This window comes from Pecten maximus, chromosome 12 (assembly GCF_902652985.1).
Source record: "Pecten maximus chromosome 12, xPecMax1.1, whole genome shotgun sequence".
NCBI lineage: Eukaryota > Metazoa > Mollusca > Bivalvia > Pectinida > Pectinidae > Pecten > Pecten maximus.
In genome coordinates, this window is record NC_047026.1 from 29,882,023 (window position 1) to 29,900,019 (window position 17,997).

The following is a 17,997-nucleotide window of genomic DNA, read 5'->3' on the forward strand; positions in this document are numbered from 1 at the left end:
TGTATTTTGACAATTGAAGTTTGTTATCGCTATTTCTCAGAAAGTACTGAAGGGATCTTTCTCAAATTTCATATGTAGGTTCCCCTTGGTGCCTAGTTATGCACATTGTATTTTGAGACCAATCGGAAAACAACATGGCCGACAGGCAGCCATCTTGGATTTTGACAATTGAAGTTTGTTATCGCTATTTCTCAGAAAGCACTGAAGAGATCTTTCTCAAATTTCATATGTAGGTTTCTCTTGGTGCCTAGTTATGCATATTGCATTTTGAGACCAATCAGAAAACGACATGGCCGACAGGCAGCCATCTTGGATATTGACGATTGAAATTTGTTATCACTATTTCTCAGAAAGTACTGAAGGGATCTTTCTCAAATTTCATATGTAGGTTTCCCTCAGTGCCTAGTTATGCATATTGGGACCAATCCGAAAACAACATGGCCGACAGACAGCCATTATCGCTAAATCTTAAATTTTATATATAGGTTCCCCTTGTTTGAAATGTACTAGCTATAGAGGGCTGTTTATGAAAATACACAGATTAGTAAGACTTAGAGGAAGGGAAAAGTAGAGAAAAGATCAATCTGACATGGAACCTATAAAGATCATTCAATGGTGGGCGCCAAGATCCCTCTGGGATCTCTTGTGACAATTGAAGGTTGTTATCGCTATTTCTCAGAAAGCACTGAAGGGATCTTTCTTAAATTTCATATGTTAAGGTTCCTCTTGGTGCCTAGTTATGCATATTGCATTTTTAGACTAATCGGAAAACAACATGGCCGACAGGCAGCCATCTTGGATTTTGACAATTGAAGTTTGTTATCACTATTTCTCAGAAACTAATGAAGGGATCTTTCTTAAATTTCATATTTAGGTTCCTCTTGGTGCCTTGTTATACATATTGCATTTTGAGACCAATCGGAAAACGACATGGCCGACAGGCAGCCATCTTGGATTTTGACAATTGAAGTTTGCTATTGCTATTTATCAGAAATTGCTGAAAGGATTTTTCTGAAATTTCATTTGTAGGTTCCCCTTGGTCCCTGGTATTGCATTTTGGGACCAATCCGAAAACAACATGGCCGACAGACAGCCATTATCGCTAAATCTTAATTTTTAGCCCACCATCATCAGAAATCTTAAATTTTATATATAGTTTCCCCATGTTTGAAAATTACTAGAGGGCTGTTTCTGAATTTACACATATTAGTAAGACTTAGAGGAAGGGAAAAGTAGAGAAAAGATCAATCTGACATGGAACCTATAAAGATCATTCAATGGACTGGGCGCCAAGATCCCTCTGGGATCTCTGGTGACAATTGAAATTTGTTACCGCTATTCCTCAGAGACTAAGGAAGGGATCTTTCTCAAATTTCATATGTAGGTTCCCCTTGGTCCCTGGTATTGCATTTTGGGACCAATCCGAAAACAACATGGCCGACAGACAGCCATTATCGCTAAATCTTAATTTTTAGCCCACCATCATCAGAAATCTTAAATTTTATATATAGTTTCCCCATGTTTGAAAATTACTAGAGGCCTGTTTCTGAATTTACACATATTAGTAAGACTTAGAGGAAGGGAAAAGTAGAGAAAAGATCAATCTGACATGGAACCTATAAAGATCATTCAATGGACTGGGCGCCAAGATCCCTCTGGGATCTCTGGTAACAATTGAAATTTGTTATCGCTATTCCTCAGAAACTAAGGAAGGGATCTTTCTCAAATTTCATATGTAGGTTCCCATTGTGCCTAGTTATGCGTATAACATTTTGAGACCAATCGGAAAACAACATGGCCGACAGGCAGCCATCTTGGATTTTGACAATTGAAATTTGTTATCGCTATTCCTCAGAAAGTACTGAAGGTATCTTTCTCAATTTTTTTGTAGGCTCCCCTTGGTCTGTAGTTATGCTATTGCATCTTGGGACCAATAGGAAAACAACATGGCCCACAGGCAGCCATCTTGGATTTTGACAATTGAAGTTTGCTATAGCTATTTCTCAGAAATTGCTTAAAGGATCTTTCTGAAATTTCATTTGTAGGTTGCCCTCGGTCCCTAGTTATGCATATTTGATTTTGAGACTAGTCAGAAAACAACATGGCCGACAGGCAGCCATCTTGTATTTTGACAATTAAAGTTTGTTAACGCTATTTTACAGAAGGTACTGAAGGGATCTTTCTCAAATTTCATATGTAGGTTCCTCTTGGTCCCTGGTATTGCATTTTGGGACCAATCGGAAAACAACATGGCCGACAGACAGCCATTATCGCTAAATCATAAATTTTATATATAGGTTCACCTTGTTTGAAAAGTACTAGAGGGCTGATTCTGAATTTACAGATTAGTAAGACTTAGAGGAAGGGAAAAGTAGAGAAAAGATCAATCTGACATGGAATCTATAAAGATCATTCAATGGTGGGCGCCAAGATCCCTCTGGGATCTCTTGTTTGTGTAGACATGAAGTACTCAGCTGTATAGCCTGTTTTGATTAGTAAACCATCCTTAGCCTAGCTATTTTCAGCAGTATTTAGATTGTGCTGCCCTTGTGTACTGATAGATAATCATGTATAATTCAAATTATCACCACAAAATGATGTTTATTTCAATTTAGTTTCACTTTTAGCACAATAAGTGTGCATTACCTATAGAAATTATTGAGATCCCTGCCCTGTAACTATATGTATTAACTAGGAATGAATGAGCTGGGATTTGCTCATTGGCCTTAGTTCTTAAATCCAGGTCATAACATGTAAATAGTTTGAATCTCAGACATGAAAACAAATTTACCAAGATTTGACTTCTGGCCTGGCCATATGCCACTTAAGAGAGCACTATGTAAAGTTTAATTGCCCTCCCTCTTGGACATAAAGAAATTTTATACACTTTGGTGTGGGACCTAGAAATCTGTTGCCATCAATATTGATAATCAGGACCATGATACTATACATAGATATACATTATGATATTGGTTTGTTCTCTAAACGAATCAGTTAGTTCAAAAAGAAAGCTAAGCTCTTTTACACCTTAAGCAAATTGCCAAAAATGGACAGATAATATTTTTGTTACAAATTCTTCCACTTGACAGTTTCTGTTTTATTCACATATTGACATCTTTTTACAAGCATTCACTGGGACCATGAAATCAAAAATTTTGTAAAAGAGTTATATTACATTTAGTAAAAGTTCAATTTGGGAAACAGTTTATCAGAGGAATATTTTGTACTGTTGAGTCACTATTGTTGATTTAGTCTTACATATTTTTCAATCCTCAGGTTATATAGTTATGGCATTTTGGTGTGTCATTTATAATTTGTATTGTTGGGTGGTTGACTAAAGTCAATAATGTATGAAGTTTGTTAAGAGTGGATCTCAAATTCACAAGAGCATTAATGACTGCAGACTGCATCAATTTTAAGAGATTAATAGCTTCAGGTTGTAAAATACAGTCAACTTGTAGATACATGTACTTACTTTTATGTGATAGAGAAAAATATCGGAGGATGTTTATCTATTTATGGTAGAGGAAAAACATTAAAGGATGTTTATCTATTTGTGGTAGAGGAAAAACATTAAAGGATGTTTATCTATTTGTGGTAGAGGAAAAACATTAAAGGATGTTTATCTATTTGTGGTAGAGGAAAAACATTAAAGGATGTTTATCTATTTGTGGTAGAGGAAAAACTTTAAAGGATGTTTATCTATTTGTGGTAGAGGAAAAACATTAGAGGATGTTTATCTATTTGTGGTAGAGGAAAAACATTAGAGGATGTTTATCTATTTGTGGTAGAGGAAAAACATTAAAGGATGTTTATCTATTTGTGGTAGAGGAAAAACATTAAAGGATGTTTATCTATTTATGGTAGAGGAAAAACATTAAAGGATGTTTATCTATTTGTGGTAGAGGAAAAACATTAAAGGATGTTTATCTATTTGTGGTAGAGGAAAAACATTAAAGGATGTTTATCTATTTGTGGTAGAGGAAAAACATTAAAGGATGTTTATCTATTTGTGGTAGAGGAAAAACATTAAAGGATGTTTATCTATTTATGGTAGAGGAAAAACATTAAAGGATGTTTATCTATTTATGGTAGAGGAAAAACATTAAAGGATGTTTATCTATTTGTGGTAGAGGAAAAACATTAAATGATGTTTATCTATTTGTGGTAGAGGAAAAACATTAAAGGATGTTTATCTATTTATGGTAGAGAAAAAACATTAAATGATGTTTATCTTTTTGTGGTAGAGAAAAAACATTAAAGGATGTTTATTTATGGTAGAGGAAAAACATTAGAGGATGTTTATCTTTTTGTGGTAGAGAAAAAACATTAAAGGATGTTTATCTATTTATGGTAGAGAAAAAACATCAGAGGATGTTTATCTGTATTTGTGGTAGAGAGAAAACAATAGAGTACATAATTTACATCCTTAAATTGATATGATCATGCAGTAAACAGATATAGTATTTAATTGTATGTGTGGTATACAGAAAACAACTTAAAGGTTGTTTATATGTCTCTACATCCAGAACCTGGTTTTTCAAAAGGTGATCAGCTTAATGACCTGATCAGTGAAAACCTCTATTCTCCTTTACTTCAAAACCTTTTTATTGGGCTTTTGAAATTGTTATTAGGATTTTGAAATTGTTGTTAAATTGTGATTTGCCTAATAGCATTTAGAACAACTTGGTCTGGTAATACAGATAATATTGGATGAAATTTGTCTTGATGTTTACAGTAGCTGGTTGAATGTAATTTGCTGGTGTACAATTAGACATTTAATAGTACATTGTTGTACATTTATTGCCTATCCTGAAAATAACCTGTTCAAAGTCTGTTTTTGCCCACAATTGACTTTAAATACAATGTAATGTTCAGCATTAAATCTGTTCTAGGTTGTAAGTACAGTATATAAACTGGAAAATGGATTTGTCTTTCATTTCGATGATTTTGTTACTGGTTGTGATCTAACAAGGAGAAAAGCATTTTGGAAAAGATCTGAAGGAATCCTGAGTGTTTGAATCATCATTACAACAGCATACCAAAAGCTTACAAATTATTGACCAATCATAATATTGACATGCTCAAATTATTGACCAATCATATTGACATACTCAAAGCTTACAAGTTATTGACCATGCAGTCATATTGACATTTTCAAATTATTGACCAATCATATTGACATACTCAAAGCTTAAAAATTATCGACCAATTGTTTTGACATACTAAAAGCTTACACATTATCGACCAATCTCAAATTGACATACTCAAAGCTTACAAATTATTGACCTATCGCATTGCCTCTGATTTGTGAATGTGTATATTTGACCCAGTTGGTCATGATCAGGTATCGAATGCCACTTCCAACACTCAAGGCCTGAGATCTCTCAGTGACATAAGTGAAATATCAATAGAACTTATATTGACCATTACCTTTTGTCACTTTTACTTCTTTGTGATGCAATATACATATGTACTGGATTGAAGACATAGGATCTACGATATCAACCAAAATACATTGTCTGTTTATATTGATATATATATATATATATATAATGTGTTTCTGTTTATATTGATATATATATGATGTGTGTCTGTTTATATTGATATATATATATAATGTGTAATTATTCCTTTACTTTACAAATAATTTGAGAAGTTGGATTTTTGCATGTTAAAAATTAGAAGGTAATTAATTTCATTATTTGTGTGGTAATGATAAGTTGGTGGATAATAATCTTCAATATCTCGATCAATGCAAGGTATTTTCAATTCATTCATTCAACTTTGGGGTCATTTTCCTGAAACTGGTCATGTATTTTTTACATAGATATATTGTAGATCCTACATTTTAAGTAATAGGTAGGCCTTGAATTGTGATATAAATAGTATTAAATGTTGTGATTGATTAACGGTGCTGTTATGTCCATCCATTCATTTTTTGTTGTCTTTTTTGCTTGAAAATAAAGAATTATGTTACAAAGAAATGCAACAGCTAGTGTCAAACATTTTTAGCTCACCTGCCTGAAGAGCAAGTGAGATGCTTATCTAGTGGTACATCGTCTGTCATTCGTACTTATCCAGTGGTACATCGTCTGTCGATCGTACTTATCCAGTGGTACATCGTCTGTCGATCGTACTTATCCACTGGTACATCGTGGGTCATTCGTACTTATCCAGTGGTGCATCGTCTGTCATTCGTACTTATCCAGTGGTACATCGTCTGTCATTCGTACTTATCCAGTGGTACATCGTCTGTCGATCGTACTTATCCAGTGGTACAAAAAATATCATCTGTCGATCGTCCTTATCCACTGGTAAATCGTCTGTCGATCGTACTTATCCAGTGGTAAATTGTGGGTCAATCCTACTTATCCAGTGGTGCATCGTCTGTCATTCGTACTTATCCAGTGGTACATCGTCTGTCATTCGTACTTATCCAGTGGTACATCGTCTGTCGATCGTACTTATCCAGTGGTACATCATCTGTCGATCGTCCTTATCCACTGGTAAATCGTCTGTCGATCGTACTTATCCAGTGGTAAATTGTGGGTCAATCCTACTTATCCAGTGGTGCATTGTGGGTCGATCGTACTTATCCAGTGGTACATCGTCTGTCATTCGTACTTATCCAGTGGTACAAAGACTGTCATTCGTACTTATCCAGTGGTACAACGACTGTCGATCGTACTTATCCAGTGGCACAACGTCTGTCGATCGTACATATCCAGTGGTGCATCGTGGGTCATTCGTACTTATCCAGTGGTACATCGTCTGTCGATCGTACTTATCCAGTGGTACATCGTCTGTCAATCGTACTTATCCAGTGGTACATCGTCTGTCGATCGTACTTATCCAGTGGTACATCGTCTGTCGATCGTACTTATCCAGTGATACATTGTGGGTCAATCGTACTTATCCAGTGGTACAACGTCTGTCGATCGTACTTATCTAGTGGTACATCGTCTGTCGATCGTACTTATGCAGTGGTACAACGTCTGTCGATCGTACTTATCCTGTGGTACATCGTCTGTCGATCGTACTTATGCAGTGGTACATCGTCTGTCGATCGTACTTATCCAGTGGTACATCGTCTGTCGATCGTACTTATCCAGTGGTACATCGTCTGTCGATCGTACTTATCCAGTTGTACATCGTCTGTCGATCGTACTTATCCAGTTGTACATCGTCTGTCGATCGTACTTATCCAGTGGTCCATCGTCTGTTGATCGTACTTATCCAGTCTTATCCAGTGGCACATCGTCTGTCATTCGTACTTATCCAGTGGTACATCGTCTGTCGATCGTACTTATCCAGTGGTCCATCGTCTGTCGATCGTACTTATCCAGTCTTATCCAGTGGTCCATCGTCTGTCGATCGTACTTATCCAGTCTTATCCAGTGGTGCATCGACTGTCGATCGTACTTATCCAGTGGTACATCGTCTGTCGATCATACTTATCCAGTGGTACATCGTCTGTCGATCCTACTTATCTGTTTTAATGACTTCTTATCAATAACCTAAGTTACCCAGGTTCATGCTTGGATGATTGAAGGGCTTCCAACTTTTCTTTACTTTAACAAAGATGCCCAAGGTCATTTTGGAAAAATAGTATGCCTGGATGAAGAGCCAATCTGGTCACAGGAGTCAAATGTGTTATAATCTTCAAATGAAATGAAAAGTCCACCTCAAGACAGTCCACCTCACAACAGTCCACCTCACGACAATCCACCTCATGACAGTCTACCTCACAACAGTCCACCTCACAACAATCCATCTCACGACAGTCCATCTCACAACAGTCTACCTCACAACAGTCCACCTCACAACAATCCACCTCACAACAGTCCACCTCACGACAGTCCACCTCACGACAGTCTACCTCACGACAGTCCACCTCACAACAGTCTACCTCACAACAGTCCACCTCACGACAATCCACCTCACGACAATCCATCTCACGACAGTCCACCTCACAACAGTCTACCTCACAACAGTCCACCTCACAACAATCCACCTAACGACAATCCACCTCACAACAGTCCACCTCACAACAATCCCCCTCACGACAGTCCACCTCACGACAGTCCACCTCACAACAATCCACCTCACAACAGTCCACCTCACAACAATCCACCTCACGACGGTCCACCTCACAACAGTCTACCTCACAACAGTCCACCTCACGACAATCCACCTCACGACAATCCACCTCACGACAGTCCACTTCACGACAATCCACCTCACGACAGTCCACCTCACGACAGTCCACCTCACGACAATCCATCTCACGACAGTCCACCTCACGACAATCAATCTCACGACAGTCCACCTCACAACAGTCTACCTCACAACAGTCCACCTCACGACAATCCACCTCACGACAATCCACCTCACAACAATCCCCCTCACGACAGTCCACCTCACGACAGTCCACCTCACAACAATCCACCTCACGACAGTCCACCTCACAACAATCCACCTCACAACTGTCCACCTCAGGACAGTCCACCTCACAACAATCCACCTCACAACAGTCCACCTCACAACAGTCCACCTCACAACAATCCACCTCACGACAGTCCACCTCACAACAGTCTACCTCACAACAATCCACCTCACAACAGTCTACCTCACGACAATCCACCTCACGACGGTCCACCTCACGACGGTCCACCTCACGACGGTCCACCTCACAACGGTCCACCTCACTACAATCCACACGACAGTCCACCTCACAACAATCCACCTCACAACAATCCACCTCATGACAGTCTACCTCATGACAGTCCACCTCACAACAATCCACCTCACAACAATCCACCTCATGACAGTCCACCTCACAACAGTTCACCTCACGACAGTCCACCTCACAACAGTCTACCTCACAACAATCCACCTCACAACAGTCCACCTCACGACAATCCACCTCACGACAGTCCACCTCACGACAGTCCACCTCACAACAATCCACCTCACGACAGTCCACCTCAGGACAGTCCACCTCACAACAATCCACCTCACGACAGTCCACCTCAAAACAATCCACTTCACAACAGTCCACCTCATGACAGTCTACCTCACAACAGTCCACCTCACAACAATCCACCTCACGACAGTCCACCTCAGGACAGTCCACCTCACAACAGTCCACCTCACAACAATCCATCTCACGACAGTCCACCTCACAACAATCCACCTCACAACAATCCACCTCATGACAATCCACATCACGACAGTCCACCTCACGACAGTCCACCTCACAACAATCCACCTCACAACAGTCCACCTTACAACAATCCACCTCACAACAGTCCACCTCACAACAATCCACCTCAAAACAATCCACCTCACAACAATCCACCTCACAACAATCCACCTCACGACAGTCCACCTCACAACAGTCCACCTCACAACATTGACAGAACTTTCCAAAGATTTACATGACATATTTACCTCTTAAACAGTAAAAAAATGGATACTTATATTTATTACATTTTTACCAGTGAAATATCAAACATTATTCATTCTATAAAAGTGATATTTTTCACTAGTGAAAAATATCACTTTTGCTGATTTGACCAATCAAATTAATGATTAGAAAATACCAAAATAATTGACCAATTAGAAAGCCCGACATATATGTCAGCACCTGGACAGGGGGAACTATTTTTTGTATGCAAACTTTCGCTGTAGGCCTAGTTAGCATACGGGGTAGGTTTTTCGTTGATAAAAAAGTAATAAACAGAATATCTAACAGTTTCTTCAGTAATATTAGATATATTTCACTCGTGTGGCTAATATTTTGATATTTTTCACTCGTGCTGCGCACTCGTGAAAAATATCAAAATATTAGCCCCACTCGTGAAATATATTTGGTATTACTGAAGACACTGTTAGATATCCTTTATATCATTTAAATTCAAACTTATATTTATTACAAAAGATTTAATCAACCTTTTTCCCTTAGAATCTTTTGGAATCATCAAAAGTTCAACATGGCATTGACAGTGGCCATTTTGTAACACTTATGGTTGTGCAGTCATGGATCCTTGGTCATCAAATTCTTCTGTTGTACATTCCACCTAGTATGGGACTGATCTGAAACTTGCTGACCAAATGTTCTTATTGACTGACCAGTCAATCATGGCCAAAACTCGAAATAAAAACACTCCACCAGTTTGACTAGTGCCACTGAGCTGAAAATTGGTTGCAAAGTTTAGAAAGTTGCTATTTTTTGGACTTGTCAAAAGTTCAACCAGCAGAATTACGATAGTCTATGTTTAATGGTCAGTTAACCTTTTAGGCCTTTGGGGATCTTGTATTTTGGCATGACCCATTTTACAGAGTGAATAACTATCAGCATCAATTAGTGCAAAAAGAAAAAAAAAAGAAGATTTTTTGGTAAAACTAAATTTGTACATATGCATCTAATGCATACTAAATACCTAATTTAGCATGGCATATTTTCCTTTCAAATATGTAGGTAAAAGTTATAGGTAGGGATAACAAATCGGTGTCTAGCTTTGCTTTTGATCCATACAACTAGTTAGGGGATGATATATTTTCCATGTTTAATCAGCTGCAGTTTCCATTTGGACCTACTGTAAAAGTGGAAATGTTCGCAGCGTGGAAATTTTCGCTTATTTCGCGATAATTAAATCCCCGCGAAAATATCCACACGCGAATATAATAACACATGAAAATATTGCCACGCGAATATTTCCACCAAATAAACTAAATACACTAATATCCAAGATGCAAGTTCCTGGTAGTAAACCATGTCGTCCGTGATGTGTAACGTTGTCATGGTCGGTCATTTGTTTGAGACATGGCTATACGAATTTGAGTAATTAGTAAAATGATAGTATTTCATCTAGTTTGATGTTGATTGATCATTAAACTTTCTTCATTTCATGATAATTATGATTGCTTTTACGTTACTGTACATATCAATCGCAAAGCTGGTCGGAAATAATCTTACTTTATGTACATAGCCAATGACATTGCAGCGCGAAAATATATTTTCATCATGACTGACAGCGCGAAAATATCCACACCGCAAACAGTTTGGAGGCTGACTTAGCGAAAATTTCAACGCGCGAAAATATCCACTTTTACAGGTTAACCTAGCTTCTTCACACATATTAGATATTTGATTTTACAAGCAATGAACCAATCATGAACACAAGCACTGGCATGTTTGTAACACAGTCTAATTGACAGCATGCATAGTTTCAGACATTTGCATGTTATCATTTGATAAGTAGTAATTGTTTTGGTGATTAGAAAGCTTTTTAAGACCAACATTTGGGCTGATATGCTGGGCATAAGAATTCTCAATACAGGCCCCTTGGGCCTCTTGTTATTTGATACCTATTCACCATTCCATTTACATATTATTTTTTTGTGTATTACAGGTGCAGCGGCATCACAGACGAGAGATACATATCAGGAAGTCACAGTGGACATTGAGAATATTGAACTGAAGATCTATCAAGGGGACATAACTAAGGCTAAAGTTGATGCCATTGTAAATGGGACAAATGCTGATTTTGATTTAACAAGAGGTAAATGCTCCGAAAAACGGTATTTTGGGTGTGAAATTTTGAACTCTCTTGTTTTGTAATTCATGGTGCCCAAATCTATTGTTTTGTTATTTATTGTGCCCATCTTTTTCGGTCACCTGACAAAGTCTCAAGTGAACTATTCTAATCGCCTTCTGTCCGTCGGCGTGCGTCGTGTGTCCGTCATAAAGAATTTACATTTTCGACTGATTCTCCAAAATTGTGAATTTTTGTAAATTGTTTATGATGCCTAACTCTATTGTTTTGTTGTTTATGGTGCCTTTCTCTATTGTTTTGTTGTTTATGGTGCCTTTCTCTATTGTATTGTTGTTTATGGTGCCTTTCTCTATTGTATTGTTGTTTATGGTGCCCAACTCTATTGTTTTGTTGTTTATGGTGCCTTTCTCTATTGTATTGTTGTTTACTGTGCCCAACACTATTGTTTTGTTTTTTAGCCCACCATCATCAGATGGTGGGCTATTCAAATCGCCCTGCGTCCGTGGTCCGTGGTCCGTCCGTCCGTCCCTCCGTCCGTCCGTCCGTCCCTCCGTCCGTCCGTAAACAATTCTTGTTATCGCTAATCCTCAGAAAGTACTGAAGGGATCTTTCTCAAATTTCATATGTGGGTTCCCCTTGGTGCCTAGTTATGCATATTGCATTTTGAGACCAATCATAAAACAACATGGCCGACAGGCAGCCATCTTGGATTTTGACAATTGAAGTTTGTTATCGCTATTTCTGAGAAAGTACTGAAGGGATCTTTCTCAAATTTCATATGTAGGCTCCCCTTGGTGCCTAGTTATGCATATTGCATTTTGAGACCAATCGGAAAACAACATGGCCGACAGGCAGCCATCTTGGATTTTGATAATTTAAGATTGTTATCGCTATTTCTGAGAAAGCACTGAAGGGATCTTTCTCAAATTTCATATGTAGGTTCCCCTTGGTGCCTAGTTATGCATATTGCATTTTGAGACCAATCGGAAAACAATATGGCCGACAGGCAGCCATCTTGGATTTTGACAATTGAAGTTTGTTATCGCTATTTCTGAGAAAGTACTGAAGGGATCTTTCTCAAATTTCATATGTAGGTTCCCCTTGGTGCCTAGTTATGCATATTGCATTTTGAGACCAATAGGAAAACAACATGGCCGACAGGCAGCCATCTTGGATTTTGACAATTGAAGTTTGTTATCGCTATTTCTGAGAAAGTACTGGAGGGATCTTTCTCAAATTTCATATGTAGGTTTCCCTTGGTGCCTAGTTATGCATATTGCATTTTGAGACCTATCGGAAAACAACATGGCCGACAGGCAGCCATCTTGGATTTTGACAATTGAAGTTTGTTATCGCTATTTCTGAGAAAGTACTGAAGGGATCTTTCTCAAATTTCATATGTAGGTTTCCCTTGGTGCCTAGTTATGCATATTGCATTTTGAGACCTATCGGAAAACAACATGGCCGACAGGCAGCCATCTTGGATTTTGACAATTGAATATTGTTATCGCTATTTCTGAGAAAGTACTGAAGGGATCTTTCTCAAATTTCATATGTAGATTCCCCTTGGTGCCTAGTTATGCATATTGCATTTTGAGACCTATCGGAAAACAACATGGCCGACAGGCAGCCATCTTGGATTTTGACAATTGAAGTTTGTTATCGCTATTTCTGAGAAAGTACTGAAGGGATCTTTCTCAAATTTCATATGTAGATTCCCCTTGGTGCCTAGTTATGCATAGTGCATTTTGAGACCAATCGGAAAACAACATGGCCGACAGGTAGCCATCTTAGATTTTGACAATTGAAGTTTGTTATCGCTATTTCTGAGAAAGTACTGAAGGGATCTTTCTCAAATTTCATATGTAGATTCCCCTTGGTGCCTATAGTTATGCATATTGCATTTTGAGACCTATCAGAAAACAACATGGCCGACAGGCAGCCATCTTGGATTTTGACAATTGAAGTTTGTTATCGCTATTTCTGAGAAAGTACTGAAGGGATCTTTCTCAAATTCATATATAGGTTCCCCTTGGTGCCTAGTTATGCATATTACATTTTGAGTCCTATCAGAAAACAACATGGCCGACAGGCAGCCATCTTAGATTTTGACAATTGAAGTTTGTTATCGCTATTTCTCAGAAAGTACTGAAGGGATCTTTCTCAAACATTTTTTATAAGTTCCCCTTGGTCTGTAGTTCTGCATATTGCATCTTGGGACCAATAGGAAAACAACATGGCCGACAGGCAGCCATCTTGTATTTTGACAATTGAAGTTTGTTATCGCTATTTTACAGAAGGTACTGAAGGGATCTTTCTCAAATTTCATATGTAGGTTCCCCTTGGTCCCTGGTGTTGCATTTTGGGACTAATCCGAAAACAACAGACAGCCGTTATCGCTAAATCTTAAATTTTATATATAGGTTCCCCTTGTTTGAAAAGTACTAGAGGGCTGTTTCTGAATTTACACAGATTAGTAAGACTTAGAGGAAGGGAAAAGTAGAGAAAAGATCAATCTGACATGGAACCTATAAAGATCATTCAATGGTGGGCGCCAAGATCCCTCTGGGATCTCTTGTTTATGGTGCCTCCACCATTTTACAGGGGGAAAGGCATCAAGAGTGTGTTATGTCCGTTCACATCAGATTGTCCTGTCACCAATCAGTCTCTGAGTCTCTGTAGCAACTTCCAATACTTTGTGGTTTGATCCAAGTACATATAAAGCTTAGGAATGAGAATACAGTGAAATAGTATTCATATATTAGGGCTTCCAGGCCAAAGTCAAGGTCAAGGTAGAAGAAATTGTCAACATCACTCTACAAATTTCATTTTGTGACAGATTTTGTTTAAAATACATACAAAAGTCAGGTATGAGTATACCATTAATCTAAGTATCGGTGTTAATTTTTCAAGTGTATGTTCTCATTTGTATCTAGTTGTGCCAATTCTATTTTAATTTTTGATCAAAAAAGGAAATGAAGAAATGACGACCATCTTGGATTTTGAGAATTGAAGTTTGTTATTGCTATTTCTTGGAACATTTTAGAGGAATATTCCTCAAACTTCATGTGTATGTTCTCCTTTGTATCTTTGTGCCAATTAAATTTAGATTTTTGAATAAAAACAAAACAAAATGGCAGATAGGCCGCCATCTTGGATTTTGAGAATTGAAGTTTGTTATTGCTATTACATTAGAAGAACTGGGGGGATGTTTCTCAAACTTCACATGTAGGTTCCACTGGTTCTTGTTATCAAATTTTATAGGTTTTATAATCATGGTATCAAGTTTAATGAGTTGGTGACCATTATTCCTGATTACTGGTATTCCTCAAACTTTAGAACATCAGACGTTATATTTGTATTAAAAGGTGATGGTTAAATCATGTCACCTAGGTGACGTATTTATAAGTTTTAATGGAATACAGAAGAATAACACTTTGTATTGCATTTGACGGGCGTATACTTTTCCGACTGGCGGTCATTTTATTATGAAAGACATTGTTTCATTAATATATTTTTGCATTTTTTAAAGTACAGTTTTTGTGATGTTTGCAGGAATAGTGTCGAATACTATCCGTACTATTGGAGGAAATGGCCTACAGAGACAGGTGAAGAGGTTAGGTAAGATTCCTGATTATCAGAGTAGCTGCTTGAAAAATTCTGGGGAGGAGAGTGATTAACGTGCATGTTTTTTGTGTGTAAGTCTATTTATATGTTCATACCATATGTCATCCTGTATTTTGATGAAGGTTATCAAAAACGTCATTTTTAGCTAACCTGCCCGAAGGGCAAATGAGCTTATGCCCTGGTGCGGCGTCTGTCTGTCGTCTGTCCAACGTCAACTTTTCCATTTAAACAACTTCTTCTTAATAACCAAGAGGCCCAGAGACCTAATACTGAACCTGTAGCATGCTGGGGAAAGAGTTTGATCAAAGGAATGAAATTGACCTACATTCAAGGTCACAGGGGTCAAATAGACTTAAATCTTTTAAACGACTTTTTCTCAATAACCAAGGGTCCCACGGAGTTTATATTGGGTCTGAAGCATACTGGGAAGAAGTGCTACCAAGTGTGGTCAAATGAATGACCTCAACCTTCATTCAAGGTCACAGGGATCAAATAGACTGAAATCTTTAAACGACTTCTTCTCAATAACCAAGAATCCCAGAGAGTTACTATTAGGTCTGTAGCATGCTGGGATAAAGGGCTGCCAAATTTGTTCAAATGAATGACCTTGACCTTTCAAGGTGAGAGCAGTCCAATAGGCTAAAATATTTCCATGACTTATTTTCAATTACTGAAAGGTCCGGAGACCTTATATTTGGCTTTTAGCATTCTTGGATGACGGATAGTAAGTTTGTTCAAATGAATGACCTTGATCATAATTCAAATTTGAAACAGTTAAATTGGCCTTGGATCTTATATATGATCTCTGATACATTTGTTCTTAATTATGTTTATTTATGAAATGGATCACTGGATAGCAGGTGAGCAATTTGGGCCCATTAGGGCCTTGTTTAACTTTTAAATTGCTACTCCTTCCTTCATTCACCAGAAAGTAAAATGAAGACTAACGGAGTAGCAGTGACAACCAATGATCCAGGATCTGTAATGCCATGTGAAATGATTATTCACATTGATGTGGAAGAGAGAGGACGGTCGGACTGGAAATCAAAATTTCTGTTGGCCATGAATAAAGCTGATGAAATGAGTGTATCATCTGTAGCCTTCCCTGCTATGGGCACAAGCAAGGGTAAGATATAATCTTATTATTGTTTGGTTTTGATACTTGTTTGAATGGCATGTTTTAGGGTCTTAAGTAAATAGGATCGAAGATATATATCCTCTCAAAAACAAAATATATTTTGATGGATAAAAACCTAAAATATCACATGAAAATGTAACTTTTGTGTGTTGAAAATTGCAAATTATTTAGGAAATGAAATTTATAGCCCTTTCTCTGTCTGCGTGTATTAAAAAAAAATTTTGTGATTGCTAATTGTCAAATAAGAGGCCGTACCGTGGTCGAGTGGTTAAGGTGTCCTAACACTTTAACACTAGCCCTCCACCTCTGGGTCACGAATTTGAGACCCACGTGGGGCCTTACTGACCATAGGTTGGTGGTTTTTCTCCTGGTACTCCGGCTTTCCTCCACCTTCAAAAAATGGCTTAACCTTAAATGACTCTTGCTGTTAATAGGATGTTAAACAAGATAAACCATTGACAAATACTGTATGTAGATAATATAATGATGATAGGTCTAGATCTCTTCATCAAATTGATTAAGCCTGGTTCTCTCAAGTAGTACATCATTACCCCTCTGACACGTGTATATGAATGTTTTTAAGTATAACTTAACTGTACATTCCTACTTTCAGCCTTTAGTACCACACCTGAAGAAATAGCCACTAGTTTTGTAGATGCCTTGGTCGAATTTATAGACCAAGATCCAGACAGCATTAAAGAAATCCATATGGTGATATTTGATCGACCAATGATTCAAAAGTTCATCATTGCCATGCAGACTAGGTTTCAGAAACACAAACAGAAAAAGCCAAAGTCTTTTTTCAACCTGTTTGGTATGTATTATCATTATGATACACCTCTGTATTATCATTATGGTACACCTCTGTATTATCATTATTGTACACCTTCTCTGTATTATCATATGGTACACCTTCTCGGTATTATCATTATGATACACCTCTGTATTATCATTAAGGTACACCTCTGTATTATCATTATGGTACACCTCTGTATTATCATTATAATAAACCTCTGTATTATCATTAAGGTACACCTCTGTATTATCATTATGGTACACCTCTGTATTATCATTATGATACACCTTCTCTGTATTAACGTTATGATACACCTTCTCTGTATTATCATTATAATACACCTCTGTATTTTCATTATGATACACCTCTGTATTAATATGATACACCTTCTCTGTATTATCGTTATGATACACCTTCTCTGTATTATCATTATGATACACCTCTGTATTATCATTATGATACACCTCTGTATTATCATTATGGTACACATCTGTATTATCATTATGGTACACCTTCTCTGTATTATCATTATGGTACACCTCTGTATTATCATTATGATACACCTCTGTATTATCATTATGGTACACCTCTGTATTTTCATTATGATACACCTCTGTATTAATATGATACACCTTCTCTGTATTATCGTTATGATACACCTTCTCTGTATTATCATTATGATACACCTCTGTATTATCATTATGATACACCTCTGTATTATCATTATGGTACACATCTGTATTATCATTATGGTACACCTTCTCTGTATTATCATTATGGTACACCTCTGTATTATCATTATGGTACACCTCTGTATTATCATTAAGGTACACCTCTGTATTATCATTATGGTACACCTCTGTATTATCATT

The 17,997-nt window shown here is 37.6% G+C and overlaps 1 protein-coding gene across 2 annotated transcripts in view; it reads left to right on the forward strand.

Annotated features, from left to right (window-relative positions):
- LOC117340070 (protein mono-ADP-ribosyltransferase PARP14-like) overlaps window positions 1-17,997 on the forward strand; it is a gene marked incomplete at its 5' end in the record, with an annotated part of 60,667 nt that overhangs the window by 24,938 nt on the left and 17,732 nt on the right. For both annotated transcript variants that reach the window (XM_033901844.1, XM_033901845.1), the window contains 4 exon segments: window positions 11,421-11,570; window positions 15,120-15,185; window positions 16,120-16,317; window positions 16,943-17,143. In XM_033901844.1, coding sequence (XP_033757735.1) covers window positions 11,421-11,570; window positions 15,120-15,185; window positions 16,120-16,317; window positions 16,943-17,143 — 615 coding nt within the window.